Here is a 22,560-nt window from a genome sequence, read left to right as displayed (position 1 = left end):
TCACTTAAAGAAAAGAATTACTGAACCATTGGGTAGCACTTCCAGAATGACCAGTGCTAACATGTGGGTCATGAGAGGGGGAAAGAGAGAGAGACAGGTGTCAAGTAACCTAACAGGAGCTCAAGGTGTAAACTCTGTAGTTTCCCATTGTATGAAACAGTAGTATTTTATTTAGATTGGGCCAAGAAATAGTGGCCTTCCAGCTGGGTGAAGTAAATGTATGAATCATCCAGGAGTACTCCAGGGCATCATTTAGTGATACCTTAAAGCACAGTAACTATCTATCCCAAATGAGTATGATGGTGCTTGTGAACCAGGAGCTCTCTCCTCCATACAGCTAGAAAATGGACTGTCAGACTAACCTATGGATCTGGGGAGGAAGTGGATTAGAGGTGGTCAGCCAGGGCAGTGTCAAAAAGCTCTGCCAGAAATGGTGGTGGAGGTCACACAGTGAAACGTTAGTCATACCCTATGAAATATGAGAGACAGAAGAATAAGGGTGTATGTCTCACCAGTGCTGTCACTGACAGCACCACTGTAAGGAAAAAAGCAAGAGAGAGAGGAAAGCAGAGGAGGAAGAACTACAGGCATCTGTAATCGGTGGCCATGGAGATAGAAGCATGTAGAGATGAAGGAACACCTGGTTAGCAGACAGACTGAAGTGAGAGCAGCTTTTGGAGAGAAAAATGTCAGCCAGTCAGGAAACTGTATGGTTGTCTAAGGGCTTACAATAAGACTGAGAGGGACTGAAGAGATTGTAATGAAGATGTCAGCTGGAAGAAAGGGAGAAGAGAGAACCCTGAGAAATTATCTAAGCAGCCTGCTGACCTTGGAAATGCACCAGGCTATGAATGGCATTGCCGGAGGTAGTTTTAAGAAAACAAATGAAGGTAAAATGAGTTAGTGGAGTTGGTTAAAAAAAGGTACTCAGTGGTTCTTTCACTAAATGGGACACATTAACCTTTAGCTATAAGGATGGTTCAGTTTGATTTGAGTGCTTTATGATGGAGAACCAAAGATGCAGGTTGTGTACATTCTCATGATTAGCATAGATTTAGTAAAATTTAATACAATAATTGGTGTGAATGGACATTTTCCTTAAGCGGAAAGCTGATTTGTATGTATGTTAATTGAAGGCAGAGTTGTTATTCTTGAAAGAGCATATGTGATGCAAATGAATTTGTCTAGTGGCTTGAGCTGGTGAGAACCATAGGCAGACTATAACCATATGAATTGTTAAGAGACAGTTTCAGAGAATGCTTATAATTGAAGATTTGTGACATGTTTTACATTGTTAATGTTTCATCTGTTTTACACTGAGTTTTTATAAATATTTGCTGCAAAGAACAAATCAAGAAATCCAGTAATAATCCCAGCCTCGTGTGTGAAGGAGAGACATGGCTCAATAAATAATGAAGAATGTTGAAGTGCAGGAGACAAGAAGTCACAAAATATGTAAGAGAATGTTTTAATAAAAAGCATGCTAGATAAATATGGTAAAAGGATTAGGGCAAATAAATGTGGCATTGATTCTAGCTTGGAATGTTAAGTTGAACTGTGTGTGGTTTACTAAATGAATGTGGCATTAATTTTAACTTGGAATGTTGAAAAGTTTGTTAACTATGTAAGTGGTTTACTAAATGAATGTGGCGTTAATTTTAGCTTGGAATATTGCCAAGTTTAAGTATGTGTGTGGTTTACTAATTGAATGTGGCATTAATTTTAGCTTGGAATGTTGTCAAATTTATTAGCTGTGTGCATAGTTTACTAAATTGATGTGGCATTAATTTTAGCTTTGAATGTTAAGTTTATTAACTATGTGCTTGGCTTACTAAATGGAGGATATGTACACTGCAGTAGAGTATTTATTTGTGTTAGTCACAGTACAAATGGGTATCAAAAGAGTCAGAAGGGAGTGTGACTGAAGTTACAGTGGTAGATACAGAAGAGGTGAAGGGAGAGTTGTAGAGATGGGGAGGAGTAAGGCTTAGGTAAGTTAAAAAACTTGAGAGACTCCCTTGGATTGTAGGAACCAAAGGAAGTTCAGGCAGGTGTATTGTGTATGTACCATATAGCTCTTGACCACTGCTCATAGAGGCTTGTATTGAGGGGCAATGGATAACACAAGGGGGAATATTTATTCTTTCCTATCGTAGTGTCTGCTCATGGTGACAGAGGTTGAGGCATCGAGGAAGTTGTGGTTGTCAAGTTAATATTTCCATTAAACAATTCTAGTCATTCTGTAATATTAACTGTGCTCTGACAAGAAAAACTTGCTGGCTAAAGCCACTCAGACCAGGGCTTGGCTGCTTTCACTTCTTACTTCACAAATGTTTCTTTTGCAGGTAATGATGATTGCAGCCACTCTGTTACTTTCTGCTACTGTTCTTGTCTGGACTGGGATTACAGGAACAGGACATGCTTTCTTATTGTAGTGTGTCAACACTCATCCTTCTAAGACCCTGATTTTAGGCCTGTTCAGCTTTGGAGGCTGTTTCACTAGTTTGTTACTGCTTGGAATTTTTCTAGAGACTTAGTACTGCGAATGGCTTCCAGAGTGACAGAGTCAAGACAGTACAAATGTACATACCATAGCCAATGATCTGTAAGGAAGTCTTCTGCAGAAGGTTTTACTTTCTATACTGCATTCTCACTATGTGCAGGCAGCCTCTCAGTATTGCAGATGTGAATGGTAGTTTTCCTGTAAGCATGACAGTTATGAGATGGTAATTTTCACATATGTATGGTTTTCCTCCTTGTCTTGCGGTTGCACTTAATAATTGAATGGGGCTGAGTTGAGTGCACTTCCTTAGCTGGATGTGTGATACCACAGAATGGATAAAACCTTCACCACCCCCCAAAAAAAATGTGGGAATAAGAGAGAAGTCAGAAATGTGCTTAGCTGTGACATCAACTGAGCAAATCTACTGCAAAATGCTTAATAACAGGTAACAGTGAGTACATATGTACATACCTCTTGTTTACTGTATTTTGGTGAGTGGATTCTAAGGAGTAAGTCATACTTTAGCTATTGCCTGCATTGTAACATTTCCTTTTCAGTTGTGGTGATGGTTTATTGGTTTAATTCATGACTGGGTAATTGCTTTATCCATTTAAATAACATTTAAATTAGAATGCGATTGTGGGTCTTCAGAGTATTGATGATGCATGCTTCAGCTAGAGTACACCCCTGCATTTTACTTAGTTTTAGAAGTCTTAGCTTACAGAGGGTTGAAGTTACACGCACTTGACCTGCCACGTATATAGTGTCATTGATGGTTATGTAACTCCTTGATCTCGATCTCTCTACACTGGTATGATCTGTGCAGATAACAGATAAGGTAATGGTTTTGAATGTGGAAGTTTAACTGAAACACTTCTGTGGTTTGCATTAACTAATTGCGCTTGTTGAGCAGCTTTATGCCAAGTAAAATAACTCATATTTTCTCATTCAGGCAGCTGAAATCCAGGATTACAGTTGTGCATAAGAAACACAATCAGGGAGGAAGAGCTCAGCAATACAAAGACGCAATCACCTCCTTGGAGACAATTTCTGATGCTTCTCAAAACAGAAAAAAACAAAACCTGGTAAGGATTCAGTCATATATTAAAATCTGTTCTGAGAATTATGCAAAGTGTTTTATTTTGCAAAATGTTATTGTAACAAATACTTAAAAATAATATCACAAGTGGTGATTCTGCCCTTTATAAATGATTTATAAACCAAAGAAAGTGACTCCATAAATTATGCCTTTGAAGTCTGCTCAGGTTTATGTTCCTTTACTTTCTATATTCACAGAGACAAAAAAGAGACAAGTCAGAAAACTCAAACTCCCAATGTTCATCTTTTGAAAATGAAAGCCATGTATCCAAGAGAAGAAAACTGACAGAAAATCCATCTGAAAGGTACAGTGCATTTTAAGGTCCTAAACATTAGAATCTACCATACTTACAAGCATACATTTGTTTTTTTAAGTAAAAACTGGAGCTCTGCACTTGTGTGGTGTTCTGAAAGTAAGACACTAGTCAGAAAATAACTCCCTAACTTAAGTAAATAGGTTCATAGGTTGGTACTAGGCTATCGGCCCTAGGGCTTATACAAACCTAGCTATAACAATTAGATCCAAAACAATGGTGTTAAATGCGCTCAAAATACAACCAATAATCCAAAAAAGAGCACAGCGTTGCGAGTCCACAGAAGGAAATTTATTTACAAAAAGTTATCCACAGGTTAAGGTACTACTCTTGAGAGTGTCATTACTTTTACCCTTGTTCAATTTATCTGAAAAAATAAGGTTCAAATTTAATTTTCTTAAAAATATTTGAAAATCAACCATTACTGAAGCTATATCAGGCATGTGTGTAGGAACAAACTTGAACCCCTTGGAAAACAAGGAAAATAATTCTTTGGTAATAGGAAAGCTGGCATAATTATAAATGTTGAAACCATGTAAGCTATATTTGATATTGTCCAAACTTTGTATTTGGACTGTATTGTCTACCATTTGTTGTAACCGTAATTTTGTTTTACTACCCTGCTGTAGGTCTTGTTAGTCCCTTGTCGGCATTTGGCTATTCTTTCTGAGCGTCTGGGAACTTGAAAATCCTGAGTGTCAGAAAAACAGTCAGGCTCAATTTCCCCAGAATTTCCTTCATCTAATACATAGCAGGGTAGTAAAACAAAATTACAGAACAGGAACATGGGTCTATTGGAATAGATGGTAAAGTACATTCTGGTCCCAATTTCGATACTGTATTAGTTGAAGGAAATTCTGGGGAAATTGAGCCTGTTTTTCTGACAGTCAGGATTTTCAAGTTCCCAGATGCTCAGAAAGAATAGCCAAACGCCGACAAGGGACGAACAAGACCTACAGCAGGGTAGTAAAACAAAATTATGGTTACAACAAATGGTAGACAATATAGTCCAAATACAAAGTTTGGACAATATCAAATATAGCTTACACGGTTTCAACATTTATAATTATGCCAGCTTTCCTATTACCAAAGAATTATTTTCCTTGTTTTCCAAGGGGTTCAAGTTCGTTCCTACATACATGCCTGATATAGCTTCAATAATAGTTGATTTTCAAATATATTTAAGAAAATTAAATTTGAACCTTATTTTTTCAGATAAATTGAACAAGGGTAAAACTAATGACACTCTCAAGAGAAGTAGTACCTTAACCTGTGGATAACTTTTTGTAAATACATTTCCTTCTGTGGACTTGCAACGCTGTGCTCTTTTTTGGATTACTAGCTATAACAATTCCCTGGCTATTTCTTCCCACAATATTTACATCCCTGGACCCCTGTCTAACAGAGCGACTGACATGATCCCCGGAGTGAATTTCCTATCTCCCATCCAATTGTCAAGGTTCCTTTTGAAGAGGGCCAAAGAGGTGCTCTGCTTGACATGTATGGGCAGTCTATTCCAGAGTCTGGGGAGTCTCTGTCAGGAACCTATCCCTCCAGCATGTTTTATTCATTGTGATGACAAGGTTTAGATCCTTGGAGCGTGTGGCTCTGAGGGATTGGGATATCTATGTGCAGCATGTCCAACAGCTCTGGGTTTGACATGGCCTTGTATGTTAAGCAGAGATTGCCTCTGAGTAGACGATATGCAACAGAGTATAGCTTGAGTTTTTTTAGATGATCAGCATAGGGCATCTGCTTTAGGCCTGTGATTCTTTTAGTGAGGTATTTCTGCAGCCTTTCCAGTTGTTGCAGATGTCTTGAGAGGTACATACCAAATGGGGCGTTGTATTCTATAATGGGTCTAATGAGGGATGAGTACAGTGGGACAATGACCTCCTTTTTTCTGGATGAAAAGCCCTTAGTGATGAGGTGTGCCACATAGAAGGATTAACTGACTGTTGTGGTAATGTGGCTATCGAAGGTGAGACCACTGTCCACCTGTGTCCCTAAGTCTCTTATCACACTTTCGGTGTTTAGTGTACTGCTACCTATGTGGTAATTCATGGGTACATGTTTTCCCCCAAAGGCAATAACTATACATTTCTTGGCATTGAGCTTGAGCTCATGGCTCTGGCACCAAGCATCTGTTTCTGTAAGGCCCTTTTGTAGAATATCCACATCATTAGGAGATTCAGTAATGGCTCCCAGTTTGCAGTCATCTGCAAACTTTGTTAGCCAGAGTCCGTTAGTGTTGCTTGTACATCAGAGAAGTAGATGCCAAACAAGAGCGGTCCCAGGACTGAACCCTGAGGTACTCCACTTGTCTGGAGCTGGATTTGGAATTGGCTTCTTTTACAATGTGGGTTCTGTCAGTAAGCCAGTTGGCAACCCATCGAGTGACGTAGGGATTAATGCCCAGCTTTGTAAGTTTATCTATGATTCCAGAGTGGAGGATGGTGTCGAAAGCCTTGGCAAGGTCCAGATAGGCTGTGTGGACTGCCTTACCCTCGTCCACAGCTCTGGAGACTGATTCAAAGAAGTCATTTAGGTTCAAGAGACAAAATTGGCCCTTCACAAACCCAAACTGGGTGGGGTTCAGTGTTTGAAGGTTGACAATGTCTTTTGTTTATAAGTTCCATGATAATATGTTCAATGGCCTTGCAGATCAGGCTCGTCGGACTGATGACGCGGTAGTTCCCAGGATCCAAGGTGGATCCCTCCTTGTGGAGTGGGATAACTGCAGCTGTGCGCCACTCAGTGGGCACGAAGCCTGAGGTGAGGCTATGATTAAACATGACACTTAGGTAAGGTGCCAGTTAATTTTGTAGTTCACAGCCCAGGATGTCGTCTGGTCCCATGGATGCTGTATTCTTAAACTTTGGAGAATGCGTTTTTTACCCATGTGGCCAATATTACCGGAATTTGGCAATCTTTTTATATTGAGATGGGCCATTTAGGGGGTGAGAGGGGGGTGAAGTTGGCACTGAATCGAGCTGCCAGGATATTGGCAATATCCTTGGGATCAGTATGTTTGATGCCATTCTGTTGTAGCTCAGAGCAGATCTGAGCATTGCCATTTAGATTCTTGACATAGCTATAGAATGGCTTGTGGTTGTCTTTGGAATCTTTGGCAATTACTTTCATAACTAGCTTTGGAGGTAAAATTGCCTTTACTTTAATAACTAGCTTTGGAAAGGTGGCCGCGGTGGTGCAGCAGTTAGCGTTGCCTCACAGCAAGTGGTTCTGTGGTTCGATTCTCGGCTGGGGTGCTTCTGTGTGGAGTCTGCATGTCCTCCCTGTGGTCGTGTGGGTTTCCTCCTGGTGCTCCGGTTTCCTCCCACATCCCAAAGACATGCAGTAGGTGGATTGGAGACACTAAATTGGCCCTAGGTGTGAGTGTGTGCGTGTGCCTTCTGTGGAAGGTTGGGCGCCGGGCTGGCAACTTGACTCCGTAAAACTCCACTGCCAGTCATGAGCGGACAGGTGATCCTCTGTGGTGACCACTAACTGGGAAAAGCTGAAAGAAGAAGAAGAAAAAGAACTAGCTTTGGAGGATTTTATGAGGTATCTCAGCTTCTTACTGATGCTGGTAAGGGAGTTTTTTGCATCCTGGGATTTTCCTCTTTTCTGCAACAGTTACTTCCTTTTGTTGTAAAGTTTGTTTATGACAGGGGACCACCGGATTGACTTCCTTTTTTTTTAGAGGAGAGCATCTTGGTTCTATTCGGGATGGCACGATTCATGCATGAGTGGATGTGCTCGTACAGTGCCTTAGTGTAGGATTCAGCAGTCGAACTTTCAGTTCCCGTCTCCATGGGTGTCATGAAGTTTGTCACTTCTGACTGGAGTAGCATGAAGTTGGCTTTGGAGAAGTTTTTTATGGAGGTTTCCATACTGGGAGCTGGGGGAGGGATGTGGATGTCAAGGGTGATTAGCTTATGGTCAGACCTGACCACAGGTGTGGAGCATCGATTTCCCATGTTGGTAATGACCAGGTCTAGGACATTGGAGCCCCTGGTGGGACTATGGATTAGTTGATCCAGGGCACTGGAATTTATGAATTCCAAGAACCGTTGGGCAAAGTTTTTGGTACATGAGTAGTTTTCCCAGTTAATAGTAGGGTAGTTGAAATCACCCAGTGTTAGGGTGTTTGGTTTTATCTTAATATTTTCCAGTATGTTTAGAAAGGTGTAGTGAGAATCTTGGGGCATGGTGGGGGATCTGTAGCAAGCTAATAGATAACATTCAATGTTCTGTAGTCCTGTCTCACCTTCATTCTTACACATGGGTTCAGAGCCAATCCTTGGCTCCAAATCAGCCTTTTTACAAGCTCAAAGTATTTTAGTTGGCTCGTGCCTAGGTTGGTATCCCATGGTGCACCAGTACAATCCCCAGATCTTGTTTGCCGCGTCAATGAGTTTGGATGTGCTGCTTCTTGACTGTGGCTAAGTCTAACACATTTTGCTAATTTTTTAGCTATTTTGTACTGTTTTTCATATTTAGATACCTTTATATATTTTTTGCTAGTGTCGTTTATGTAGTTAGATATTTGAGCATTTACTGGGTATTTCCTTGTGTGTTAAGTTTTCTGAGAACAGTTGGCCGTCGGCCTTATCGTTCTCATTGGTATCCTGTGTGCCAGTTAGTTTATCTCTGGGCTTTGCCATATATATATATATATATATATATATATATATATATATATATATATATTTCTAATAGTTTAGATATTGTTGATTATTAGTGGTTGTAGGCGCTTTTGCGCATAGCTTAGACTGTGTGCGCAGTGCTTTGTATAATTTAGATAAGCTTTCTCCGTGTGCTGTGTTCTTAGCTTAAAAAAAACTAGCTTTTGCTTGCGGAGTTCTCCGCATAGTTGTATTTGCAATTAGAACGGGGTTTCTCACCTTAATTCTCTATCACTGACTTGTTAGAGATTTTTTTCCAGTGTGTGTGTGCGCGAGTGTTTAAAGTTGTCTTTTCTAACCCATTTCCTCTTCTAGGTCTGTTTTAGTTAGAGGACCTAGGTTTCTCCCTTATTTTTCTAACCAGGGCTAGGCCCATTTGTTAGAGGACCTAGTCCTCGTGGTTGTGTATCTGCTAGTACTTTAAGGGCTAGGCCCATAAGTTAGAGGACCTAGTCCTTCCACTCCTCTCTGTGTGTCTGATTGGCTTAATCTTATGTGAGATGTCTAAGGAGGTCAAGGATCATAAGCCTTCTGGCTTTAAAAAGTGTGTGAAATGTTCACAGAAGATGTCTATAATGTATGGCCACAGTAACTGTGTATACTGTCTTGGAGTCATCCATTTATAGGAAACATGTCTATTTTGTCACTCATTTAGTGCCAGGGTATTGCAGGAGAGAAATAATAAACTTATATTAAAATGTCTCCTTAAGCCCTCCTTTGAGGAAGATCTGGCTAGCTCTTCCTTCTCTTCTAAGTCGCATGGATGTAAAAAGGAAAAATGTAAACCTTCTAAGAGGCATTCCCCGGCGACGGCTGGTGCAACGGAGCCGCCTCTCAAAATTTCTAAAACTGACAAATCTGCTGCCTCCTTGGCTGCACTGAATTCAGAACCGATCGAAGGTACTACTACTATTGCTGATGCTATTGCTTACCCCGTCTCAATACTAATCAATCGAACCATAGTAGAAGCTAAAATTCCCACCATCTGGAAAATATCCTATGTAATCCCACTTCACAAAGGAGGCAGCTCTACTGAATTCTCCAATTATAGGCCAATAGCTATACTCTCTCCACTTGCAAAGATTATGGAAAAATGTATTCATAGACAACTCATGCACCAACTAATCCAAAATCGCCTTATGGCAGACACTCAGCATGGCTTCCATCCTCATCACAGCACTACTTCAGCCCTCCTAGCCTTTACTAACACCATAAACCATAATCGCAACAATAATTATATATCCTCAGCCCTCTTTTTGGATCTTTCCAAGGCATTCGATATGGTTGATCACCAACTTTTAATCCACACCCTGCAAACATTCTGTCTAGATACTGGAGCCCTCCAATGGTTTCATCCCTACCTGAATGGTCGACAGCAGGCTGTCCTCTGGCAGAACAAACTCTCTAACCTTCTACCTAACACCCTCGGAGTACCACAAGGCTCTATACTAGGGCCCTTGCTGTTCTCCATCTTCATTAACGACCTTTATACTGTCATCCCAAAAGTCAGCTGTATCCAATATGCTGATGACTCTACTCTGATTTGCTCAGCCACATCTCCAGTAGAGTTATGGTCAGCTACCCAGACCACCTTTAATACAATAGAAAACTGGCTTTCTGAACATCGTCTGATCTTAAATCCCAAAAAAACTAAAATGCTGTTATTTTCACCAACACATAGGTCTACCGCTTTCACCTTTACCATAAAATCAAATGATGGCACAATAATCTCCCCTGACCCATCTACAAAACTATTAGGTGTCATCATAGACAATAATCTCAAATTTGACCTACATGTTAACCAAACTATCAAAACCATCAATAAAAAACTAGGGTCACTTTACAGAATAATAGCCTTCCTAACCCCTCAGGCTAAAATTGCCATAGCTTGCTCTCACCTTCTTTCAACCCTTCTGTATGCATCCCCTCTACTCTTGAATTTGAACAAGACTGTCCTTAACAAACTCTCAATTTGCTACAACCATATTGCCAGGTTTGCCACTGGGCTGCCTTTTAGGACACATCATTGCATCAATCTAAATCAGCTTGGTTGGCTTGAACTACCTAGCCTAATCCAGTATAACCAACTGATTATGGCCTATAAAATCCTCTATAATCCGGACAATACTCCTGCACTTAAAAATATTATCACCCCCTATAACAATCCTAGAACGTTTCGATCCTCTAACAAACTACTAATTCAGACTAGCAAAATTAATAACACAGCCGGTGATTCTCTCTCTGCAAACTCTGTAAGTAGATCCTGGAACTCTCTTCCAGCTGATATTACCTTACTTTCCACCTTAGGTCAATTTAAAACTAGACTCAAACAACATTTGTCACTTAACTGGCTATGTCAGTGTATCAAGCCTGCCTAACTCGAATGTGTAAAAATCTGTTAACCAGTTTACTGTGTAATTTAATTTAATCCTGACTTGTGCTCAGGACTAACTGTAACCTGTGTAACTTGTTTAACTTGCTTACTTATGTAATCTCTGTAAATAGTCTGTTTGTAATATGTAATGCTGGTATTATGTAATGCTGTATCTGCTTTCCCTTGGAGCTTTTCTCCCCGGGCCTCCGCTGAAAATGGACATGCATCCAGTCGGACTATCCCGGTCAACAAATGTAAAATAAATAAATAAAATAAAACTATTGCTACAACACCAGGCAGTTCGGAGCTGACCACTGATAGCAGACATTGGAGCCAGTCTATGAATCCTTTACTGGTCTCCCCTACATATTAAGGTCCCCCATACTACAGAAATCTCGATCTCCCACACTGTCTTCCAGGAGTTTATCAGAAGAAGATGTTGAGAGAGTAGTGCTGAGACTCCTGAAGTCATCTGCCTTGCCTACAATGTTGTTGGCTCCAACCCAGTCGGTTCTGGGGCCACTTGAGTCCATTATCCCTTCTGTGATTCCTCCTCTGAGCCATGCTGGACTTTTGGAGTCAGAGTGTTCGGTACCACTGGTGGAATCCTCAGTTCCAGCTCCACCTAAGGCTGTTTCGGAGCCGAGTTCTGCTCCAACACCTTCGGTGCTGTTCGTGGCGTCTAAGCTCACCGGTCGGCCCCAACGAGGATGCCTGGAACCGGACCTCTTCAGTTCCAAGCCTTTCTCTCGGTGCGTCGGCTAGGTTGAGCTTGGACCCTACATTTATCTCAGAGCCGATGGTGTCCTCTGTCTCCTTAGAGCTGGAGAGGTCTTCGAAGCCAGGGAGGTCAGCATTCAAGATGATGATGAGAGTGTGCTGTCCCGATCATCAGCTCCTACCAGGGTTACCGACACTCTTCCCCCTTGGGCACCTACTTCAGTCTCAGCACCTACTCCTTCTCTGGACAGCAGAGACCCACAGCCTCAGGAGCCCCCGGCTGGTGACCCCCATTCTTCTGAGACCTCCTGAGAATATCCTTCCAAGGAGCCCCACGGAAGAGGACATGCAAAAGGAAGCATGTAGACTCCCAGGATGAGTCTCTTACATCCGACACTGACCTCGAGGAGTCAGAAGGGTCCCCCAAGTCATCCTCTGATGATGTCTCCTTTGTAGACATCTTGGAGATCCTTAAGCAGAGGTGTGGCTGGCCTATTGTTACCCCTTCTGATGAGGAGTTGGTGTACCTGAAGGCTTTCTGGTCTCAACCTTCAGCCTCTTGGGTGTCTCCACCCTTCGATGAACTGTTAGAGCTTGTTAGTCGGAAAGTGTGTGATACTCCTGATGCCGTGGAGCCAGTCCCAAGGAGACCAAATATATTTCTGTCAGCTCCCAAGTAGAAGGAATTTTTGTCAAAGGTGCTCCCGTAGATGCCATGGTGGTGGCGGTGGCAACAAAGAAGGAGCTAGCAGAGACTACTACTTCTGTCCATCCGAATAAAGATTCTCGAAGAATGGACAGATACGGGAAGCATATCTTTTCATCAGCAGCATTTACTCTTAGGTCGCTGAACTACCTAACACACTTTACGACGCTTCAGAGAGACCTCCTTAAGGAGTTAGGAGAGAATTTACAAGGTACATCCACTGAGGGAGTCCCTGAGAAGGTGTCTGCTCAGTTGTCTACCTTGAATTCTATTGTTAACTCGTCCATGAGGCTGATCTCTTATGCAGTCGATGGAGTGAGCAAAGCAGTGGATTCAGGAGTTTCCCTAAGGAGGCATTCCTGGATGTGCTTCTGTAATTTTGCAGAGCCGTTCAAGTCTAACTTTACCAATGCCCCCTTTGACGGTTCTTCATTGTTTGGACCTAAGGTAAAGGACACACTCACCCGGTGCAAGCAAGAAGGAAAAACACACTCTGCCATGGGAGTATGTTTTATCGTGCCCTATAGACCATATCCCAAGGGTCAGAGAGGTGGTAAAATGTGGATCAAGAAGTCCCAGAGGTTTTTTCAGGATGCACAGGGTGACTCCTTCAGAGGAGGAGGAGGAGGAAATGGTAGACATTGCCCTAGAGGCAGTGGTGGACCTCAAAGCCAGGGAGGCCGTGATTCGTTCCGGGGCCGGCCCTACCAGCACTCCTGATGTGGGCTCCGACTGTGCTTCTCTGGAGCCAGTCTGGGGTCGCATTTCTTTGTATCCAGAAGCCTGGCTAAGTATCACTCGAGACATATGGGTACAAAGAATTATCACCAGAGATTATTCCATACCCTTTTTTCTGCCACCTCATGTCCCCAAGAGGATCCCGGATGTTCCACCCAATCACAGGCATCAAGCAACTGTGGAAGTCAACAAGTTGCTTGCAAAAAGATTCATCCAGTCCATCCCCACAGACCAAATAGGATTCGTAACTTACTCCATATTCTTTTTAGTGTCCCAAAATGTACAGGGGACTGGAGGCCCATCTTGGACCTCATCAAATTAAACAAATCTGTAAGGAAGGACATGTTCCGGATGGTGACACTGCAGTCTATACTCCCATTACTAGGGAAAGACACTTGGATGTGCTCAATAGACCTCCATGATGTTTACTACCACATAAAAATGGACAGGGCGTCGAGGAGTCATCTACGCTTACGGCTGGGAGCCAGTCATTAACAGTTTCGTGCTCTGCCCTTTGGTCTCTCCACAGCCCCCAGGGTGTTTGCCAAGTCTATGGCAGTAGTGACAGCTCACCTGAGATGTCTAGGATTCCAGGTGTTTCCTTATCTGGATGACTGGCTGCTGACCACCCCCACCAGGCATCTACTTCTTCAGACCAGGGATGCTACTATTCAACTTTGTGCCCAGTTGGGGATTACTATAAATTGGGAAAAAAATCTGCTGTATAACCCTCTCAATTTGTGACTTTTATAGGCACAGAAATAGACACAGTGGCCATGTTGGCTCACCTTCCAGTAGAAAGGGCACAGAATCTTGTACTAAAAATTCACCATCTTCTCCCTCTCCGAAAAGTCAAGGCCAAGACTGTTCTGAAGCTTCTAGGGACCATGGCTTCTATTATACTACTAGTGCCGCTAGCTAGACTACACATGCGGATTCTTCAATGGCGTCTGTAATCCCAGTGGTCCTTCCAACAACTGCCCTTAACTCACCACATTCTGTTAACAGATTCTTGCAAGAAGGACCTCAGTTGGTGGATTCAACCCAGTCAGTTAACTATGGGCACTCCATTCCTCCCTCGCCAACCCATTGCCACTGTGACCACGGATGCCTCACAGATAGGGTGTGGGGGGGGGGGCATTATCTAGGCAGGACTGTCCAAGGCACATGGCAAGATCATGAGGCTCACCTGCATATCAATGTTCTAGAGACGAGGGCGGTGCTCCTGGCGTTGCAAGCACTTCACGACCTTCTTCTTCTTCTTGGGACGATTGCGATACAATCATACAACATGTCGGTAGTATGGTACCTCAACAAACAAGGTGGAACCAGATCATACCCACTCTGTTGAGAGGCCATTCGAGTTGGGAAATGGGCGATGTCTTCCCAGTGCTTTCTGGTCGCGATGCACATCCCGGGGACAACCAATGTGATAGCCGACAAACTCAGCCGGGCAATTTTGATGCCTTATGAGTGGTCTCTGAAGCAGGAAATAGCGAAGCAGATTTTCCACAGATGGGTACAGCCTTGCTGCGATCTCTTTGCCAGCCCAATCAATACCAAATGCAGCAGCTATTTCTCCCTTGTCCCCCCTCCGGTGGAGTCACCAAGAGACGCACTTGTTCACGATTGGCCTCTGTGTCTCCTTTATGCTTTCTCACCCTTTCCTCTCATATCCAAGGTGATTCAAAAAGCGAAACTGCTGGGAAGCAAATTGATCCTCATTACTCCTTACTGGCCTCGACAAATTTGGTTCCCCCTTCTCTGGCTTCACCTATTAGACGATCCATGGACTCTGAATCCAGTGCCAGATCTCTTGACACACATGTCAGGCTCTCTTCACCCCAGCCTACACACCCTCAATTTGACAGCTTGGCTGCTCCAGTTCCATCCCTAGTCAGGCTTCACAATTTCTCACCCTCCGTGACCCATATCCTTACATCTTCTCATAAACCCTCCACTAGGAAATAATACACCAGTAAATGGAAGAGGTTCTCTATCTGGGCTGAGGAAAGGAATGTTGACCCTTATACTGCATCTATTCCGATGGTATTGGAATTCTTGCCTGAACTTTTCCACCAGGGATCTGTGGCTGCCACAATCAGGGTTCAGTAGGCAGCGATTTCTAATTTTCATCTGGGTCAACAAGATTCTAATCTGATGTCACATGGTTGTGCAAGACCTTCCTTAAAGGTGCCACTTTGTTAAGAACTCCCCTTTAGGAACGGGTTGCTTCATGGGACTTGAATTTTTTTTTCTATCCAAATTAATGTCTCCACCTTTTGAGCCAGCCCATTCATCTCCTTTGAAATTTCTGTCTTGGAAGACCTTGTTGCTGGTGGCAATCACATCTGCTAGAAGGGTTTCTGAGTTACAAGCACTAAGCGTCAACCCCCCCCCCGTATTTGATATTTTGCAAAGACAGAGTATCTGTTCGTACTTATCCAGCCTTTGTCCCCAAGGTCTGTTCCCATAACACTTTGAGCCAATCCATAGAGCTTCCGGTGTTCTTACCTAATCATTCCAATGCAGCAGAATACAGATTTCATCAGTTGGATGTTCATAGACAATTACGTTTTAATTTGCACCGGACTAAGGAATTCAGGAAGTCAGACCAATTATTTATTTCCTTCTCCGACTCCAGATTAGGTCTCCCAGTTTCCAAAGTGACCCTCTCTAATTGGATCTCTAGCTGTATTACTTACATTTACTATTCTGATGGTAAGCATTTACCTTTCAAAATTAAAGCTCATTCTACAAGATCTCAGTCTACTTCTGCAGCCTTTCAAGCCATGGTCCCACTTGATAATATCTGTGCAGCAGCAACTTGGGCTACCCCTCATACAGTTATTACTCATTACAAATTGGATTTGACCTCCAGGGGTAGAGCATCCTTTGGTTCCACGGTACTCAGGAGTATTTTTCCTTGAGCCACCCAAGAATAAGGTGCTAGGGACGCTGTCCCATGTGTAAGAATGAAGGTGAGATAGGACTACAGAACATAAAGAAGTTATGTACTCACCATAACGTTCCATGTTTGTAGTCCATCGCACCCTTCATTCTTATGAACCCACCCTCCTACCCCCATCTTGAAAGGATCTGGAGACAGAAAAATTGTTATTAAGTGGAGCCCTTTTTATTATTGGGTTATTTCTGCATGTTTTTTTGTTATTTCTGTATAGTTAGCAGCAAACAGGATCTGGGGATTGTACTGGTGCACCAAGGGATACCTACCTAGCCACAAGCCAACTAGAAGACTTTGAGCTTGTAAAAACGCAGAGTCGAAGCGGAGGACTGGCTCCAAATCCATGTGTAAGAATGAAGGGCGAGATGGACTACAAACATGGAACGTTATGGTGACTGCATAACTTCTTTTTATACAAATATCATTTGTGAGCATTTCTGCTAGCTTGGCATGTTGAGCTGAAATTAAACTGTCTGAAAAATTCTGATACAGAGGTACAACTTGCTTTCTGTTATCGTCAGGCACACCCTCATTCTTTTGTGCAGTAAAGTATTTGAAAAGTATAGAGCTAGTGAGGAATGGAGAGTGACAATCATCTGTTTGGCAAATCTAATAATTAGTGCGTAAAATGTACTCTGATGGACTTCACAATAACAGGGAATTCCATCTTCATTGAGGTACATTGATCTTGGAGATGATTACTTTAATAATTGGCATACAGTAGGTGAAACCACTTGTATGGGGGGATTTTGGGAGCTTTGCATCTTACAGGGGCTGAGATTCATAGATGAGTGCTGCAGAAATAAATTGCATGGGGTGGATCACAGCTAGTAAGATGCACATTGTCCTTGAATCTCCACACCCTTGTTAAATGAGTCATGTTGTCTCAGTTCTTTCGGTCCAGTTATACTACATATCTTTTACTCCTTTTTGAGGTTGGGAGCTTTTGTATTTATGTTAAGAGGCTCTTCATGCTTACTACTTAGTGATGTTCTATGTGGTATTTTTCTAGTAGTTCAACCCTTATCTCCATTCTGGAGTTCTGCTTCAACTTGTTTTCTGCATTGAGAAGTGAATTTAGGAAGTTTATAATTCTACATATTGGTAACAATTTGAAAACTCAGAACCCCTAAAGTGAGCCCCAAAACCCAGAGACTGAATGGTCAAAAAAATGGGCTTACATATACTAAGTCTGAGATGGCCATTTCACAGAGTATTCCCTTTTCTCTGAGGTATGGCAATCTCACAGTTAGTATATATAAATTTTTGGGGGGGGGGCTTGTCCCCTGCATCAGGGTTTACTGAAAAAAAAAAAAAAAAAAACGTTTCATGGAGAAGAGCAATGTTCAAGATTCCCTCCTCGCCTGCTGTTTTGGTCTTTCTTTTTTTTTTCTTCATGTGTTGGCACTTATTTCAAGTGCTGACATTTCAGTAGGGAGCATTCAGTGTCCAAGATCATTGATAGGAGTGAAGCAGAGTCCTTGTCATACGTATTTTTTTTAGAATCTAAGGATTAAATCAGTATTTTACAATAATATTATCATGCACAGTTGATAAAAACACTATGGGCAGGATTCACGAAGGCTTGCACGGAGTGTAAGAGACGTGTAACACTCGCGATCCAGGAACAGCCCGAAACTCCATGTAAGAGACCAGCTAAAACATCTCTTACATGGACTGGGCGTGGATATGCTAAATACCTCACTTGCAGCCGAAAGGTATGCAAATGAGGTATATTAGCAATCCATGTAGCAGAAACCAGCCCGTGTAAGAGACGTTTTAGCTGCAGAAATGTACTCAGTTGACAACTGAGTATGTTTCTGCAAAAATCACAATGGAGCCATATCAGCTGCAAATAAAGGGTGCATATGTGTCAGGCAGCATGCCAATGGCCAAATATGTGGCCATTGGCAAGGTAACCTGATGCAAATATAAAAAATATATAATTTTTTTTTTCGGCGATCGCCAATGTTTAAACGCAGCGCAGCCCCGTGCAAACGGGCTGCACTTTATAAAACATAAAAATGAAGGTCATAAACCCACAAATGTGGGTTTTATGCAATACATGGAATGACAATGCCACCGTGTAGTGGTTGCTAAGGGGGGAAGCTGAGTCTAAGGCATTAGTAGGCAATCTCATGTAAATGAGGGTTAGGATACTGAATCCCACAGTCACATAGCAAATGAGCACAGTCTGAGTAGTGTAAGAGATGCATAAGGGGGAGAAATAGAGTAGGAGAAAGGTGACATCACAGGGGGGAATGGTAGAAAGAAATGCAGTTCATTGGAGGTCAGTGTAACATGACAGATGACAGAGACAGATCAGGGAAAGAGGAATGCCACAAGATAAGCATGGGAAAGTCAAGAAATGGAAGGTGTACACTGTTATTACACCAAAGTTTCTTGCTGGGCGTGCATGCGCACATGTGTGCGCCATGAAGGGCGAGTAGGGCAGTGTGCGTGCGTGTAAGGCAGACTGAGCATGTGGGAGCGTGTTGGTAGATTTGTAACACTGTTTGGGCTAGTGTGCGCGCATTTTAACCCTAATAGGCAGACCCTGAACCGTGTAAGCATGTATGCGCGCGTGTAAGCCACTGTGAGCGTGTTTCTGCTGGTATGCATGCTGCTCCCCCCTGAGGAAACAGAAAAGAAAAAGGAAGCAACAGAATTAGTAGGAAGCTAGCAGGGAATACTGCTGGAGCTAGCAGGTGAAAACAATTAGAAGCAGGCAATTACACAGGCAGAATAGTAGCCCAGCCCAGCACTTAAAACTCTGCAAACAGCAGTGCAGGATGTTTCTCTCAAGAGACACTGCAGGACAGGAGTAAGCTATTAGAAGTGAAAACTGAAAAAGCTGAACTCAGACCAGAAATGTTAGGGGCTGCTATAGCTGTCATAATGAGACATAGGCGACTTGCTGAGGGTGGTGACAATGCAGATGGTGCCAGACAACCCACAGTGAGGAGACGGAGAAAAGTGTTCAGGCCCAGGGTCACCTACCACGGGTTACATGAGCTGGAGATAGTAGAGCGCTATAGAGTGGACAGAGAGCTCCTGCAGCAAATAGTCGAGCTGTGCAGGCCACGCCTCACACACAGAACCAACAGAGGGGAACCAAGGTATGTGTTGGCCTAAGAATACTAGCAACAGGTACCTTCCAGAGACCAACTGGTGATATGATGGGGATATCACAGGCATCAGCCTCCAGGGTACTGCACCAGTTCCTGGATGCCATGTCAGCACATGTCGGTGATCATGTATATTTCCCCAATGCCCGTGAGGTATTGGCCAGCAATATGCGTCTCTTCCAGCAAATAGCGGAATACCCTGAGGTAGTGGGTGCAATAGACTGCACGCACATGCGCATCAAAACACCAGCCGGTGAGCGGGGTAGGGCCTACATTAACTGCAAGGGCTTCCCCTCCATCAACTGCCAGGTCGTGTGGATGCCCAGGGCATAATAATGAATATGTGTGCTGGCTGCCCTGGGAGCTACCATGATTCCCACATCTGGCATTTGACGCAGCTGTACCAGACATTTGCCAATGGGGACATCCCACACGGACACCTAGTGGGGGATGCAGGTTATGCACTGGAGCCGTGGCTGATGACACCCATCAGAAACGCACACACACCTGAACAGGAACGCCATAATGATGCACATGCACAAACACGTAATGTAATAGAGCATGTGTTTGGGCTGCTCAAGTCATGGTTCCGGTGTCTGGACACATCTGGTGGAGCCTTACAGTACTCACCAACTACATGTACCCAAATTGTCATGGTATGTGCTATGCTACATAATATGATCTTGCGAAAACAGCTGCAGCAGGACCAGCATAGGGCTGGGCCAAACAGCCCCCCACCATTGCCAAGGCCATCACAGGCAGAGCATGACTCGGAGGAGGAACAACCTGAGCCTGCCCCAGTAGGCAGAAGGAGGTGTGCCCAGTATGCCCTGGCCTTGGCAAAGAGGCAACGCATAGCACATACACTGGCTCAGTAGGAACCCTGGGAATGATACCCCCTCTGACTCACTCAAATAATAACAGGGATGCCTAAAATGACATGACCTGCTCACAAACATGTATGTGCATCCGACAGAGGCAGCCCTGCAGCACCAGCTGAGGCATGAATGCCATGTGTTAAGTAATGTAACACCATGTACTATATGCACACCTGAGGACCCTGACTAACATCCACCCTCACCAAGCATGAAGCCAAAAAATGACAATTGGATGATCAATTGCAATAACTGGCTGAAGTAATGCAGTTAGTCAAAGGGGAGCCAATGTGTTTCAGCCTGGGAAGACATGCTGAACATGACATGATGCACCACCTGCTAGGGGTGGCGTGCACTTATCAGTCCAGGCCCCATGGATAATGGCAAAGGCCGTCAGTACCCACAGCATGCCCTGAATAGGTAAGTCTCAAACACAAACCCACCTTCATAGGTACCACAAGGGATAGGAACCTAGATGTAATGCTACCCAATGCCAGAAGTCTAAACAGCAAGATGTGTGCAGTGTAAACGCACACAGTATGGAGAATGTTGATATCAGTCCTGTAATAGAAAACTGGGTCAAGGCTCACATCAGCACCCTAACACTACCAGGTTACACCTCATACTGTGCTGTACAGCCGCAAAACATGGAACAAGCTATAAAAGGAGGGTGACTAGCAATAAATGTCAAGGATAACCACACCCCCATGTTGGTACCACAACAAGAAGCAGCATGGATTAGCCATGGTCAAGTACCAATGGCTAAAACTGCCTCCCAGTATATAGCCTGTTGCAGACTACTGTCCTAATACCAGGAACTGCACCTGGCCTATGTTGGAATATATGAATATATCAAGCCCCCCAAACCACATTATATTTCTTGACTGAAAATACCCAGACATACACTAGGAGCATTATACTAGCACCAACACAGTAGGAGAAAAGTTCCCAGAATCCATAAGCCAAAATGCCCAGGAACAACATACCACTCCCACAAGAGGGGTAAGCATACTGGATGTGATAATCAGCAACATGGGTACTGGATGGCAAGATGAGAAGTGTATCCCTCACTGGTAAGACCAGACCATAGAGTAATCACACCGGATATACACATCCTGACCACAGTCCCTGGCCAGAAAACCACAGTGAAAAACATGTGTAAAGCATAGGTTGCACCCCTCCAAACCGATGTGGAATCCACGAAAGGCCCTGTGCAGGTGCAGAATATGGGACACTCCGCAGAACATGTTATACAGGCATTCCATAACACAGCCAGGAATGCTTGGATTATGCAATCACAAATAACAAGAAGACACAATGCCATACACGCAGGCATCTGGCATGCTGGACTCCAACCATTACCAAACCATGCAAGAGAATGAGGAAGCTACTACATGATAGAGCAAACATAAAAAGGGAAGTAATCACTAATCAGTAGTATGGCAATAAAATATGTCCACACATACAATCCACTAAGGCCAGCCACAACAAGTAGAATCTGTGAATCCAGAGGCAATGTGACACCTGCCCCAAGTACACAGACAACCCACAACTCCCCCCAATAAATACAAATATATGTGAGAGATGCAACCATTTATCCAAACCGGAGGCTGAGCTCACCCAACTCAGTACTGTCAAAACTAGTCAGGAGGAGAAGGTAACCACATACACCACAAACCCAGTCCCACATAGACCTATCACAACTGTAAACCAAACACATAAACACAGAAAAACATTCCCGGAGGCCCTAATTACAAACACACCACACCAACAGAGGCCTCCAAAGCAGACCCCAAGCAACCACAACCTCCAAACATAGCACATGCAACACATAGTACACAAAGCTGGTGTGCCAAACAGTTACAGGCCAGAAGGAGAAACAAGATGCCTGATACAGTTGTAATAGGTGTCTGTATAGGCAGACACACTACTGTCACACTCACCAGACTGAACAAGGGAAAGGGTACAGTAAGCTGCCTGTAGGCTGCCACAATATGCCACATAACACAAGTACGCAGGTCACCCCAAAGCAAGCAGAAATATGATGCACTCATTGTCCATGCTGGTGTGAATGACCTGAGATGTACCTCCCTGGACTACATGAAAAGAGACATGGATGAGCTCTCTGAGTATGTACTCCAGGCCGGTATGATACTGGCCGTTTGCAGCATCCAGCCCTCACCAAGAATGATGCCACAGTACAAACACAGAATGATCAGCTTTAACAGGTGGCACAGTTACAGCTGTCAGTCCAACAGGGTCTAATGTCTGTCTGCTTGAGATGTCATGCATGACAAGCCATGCTGCTGTTCCAGGGATGGCTTGCACCTGTTACCCCTAGGCGTCTGGATACTGGATAAGGCCTTTGCCACCTCCATAGAGCCGTACATAGGCAAGGCCAAAAAGACTAACCCACCACCCTAGAAAACATAAGTGGTAAGAAACATAAGG

At 43.5% G+C, this 22,560-nt stretch overlaps 1 protein-coding gene across 1 annotated transcript in view; it reads left to right on the top strand.

The window, feature by feature from the left end:
* The window catches only part of ARHGEF39 (Rho guanine nucleotide exchange factor 39), a 1,319,667-nt gene that overhangs the window by 1,032,437 nt on the left and 264,670 nt on the right, over nucleotides 1-22,560 (top strand). The window contains exons 9-10 of the mRNA XM_044088228.1: nucleotides 3,456-3,588; nucleotides 3,800-3,906. Of these exons, the coding sequence (XP_043944163.1) occupies nucleotides 3,456-3,588; nucleotides 3,800-3,906 (240 nt within the window). The remainder of the gene's footprint in view (nucleotides 1-3,455; nucleotides 3,589-3,799; nucleotides 3,907-22,560) is intronic.

Source organism: Protopterus annectens, chromosome 11.part0 (genome assembly GCF_019279795.1).
Source record: "Protopterus annectens isolate FY-2018-M chromosome 11.part0, PAN1.0, whole genome shotgun sequence".
Classification (NCBI taxonomy): Eukaryota; Metazoa; Chordata; order Ceratodontiformes; family Protopteridae; genus Protopterus; species Protopterus annectens.
This window is presented reverse-complemented; position numbering and strand designations above follow the sequence as displayed.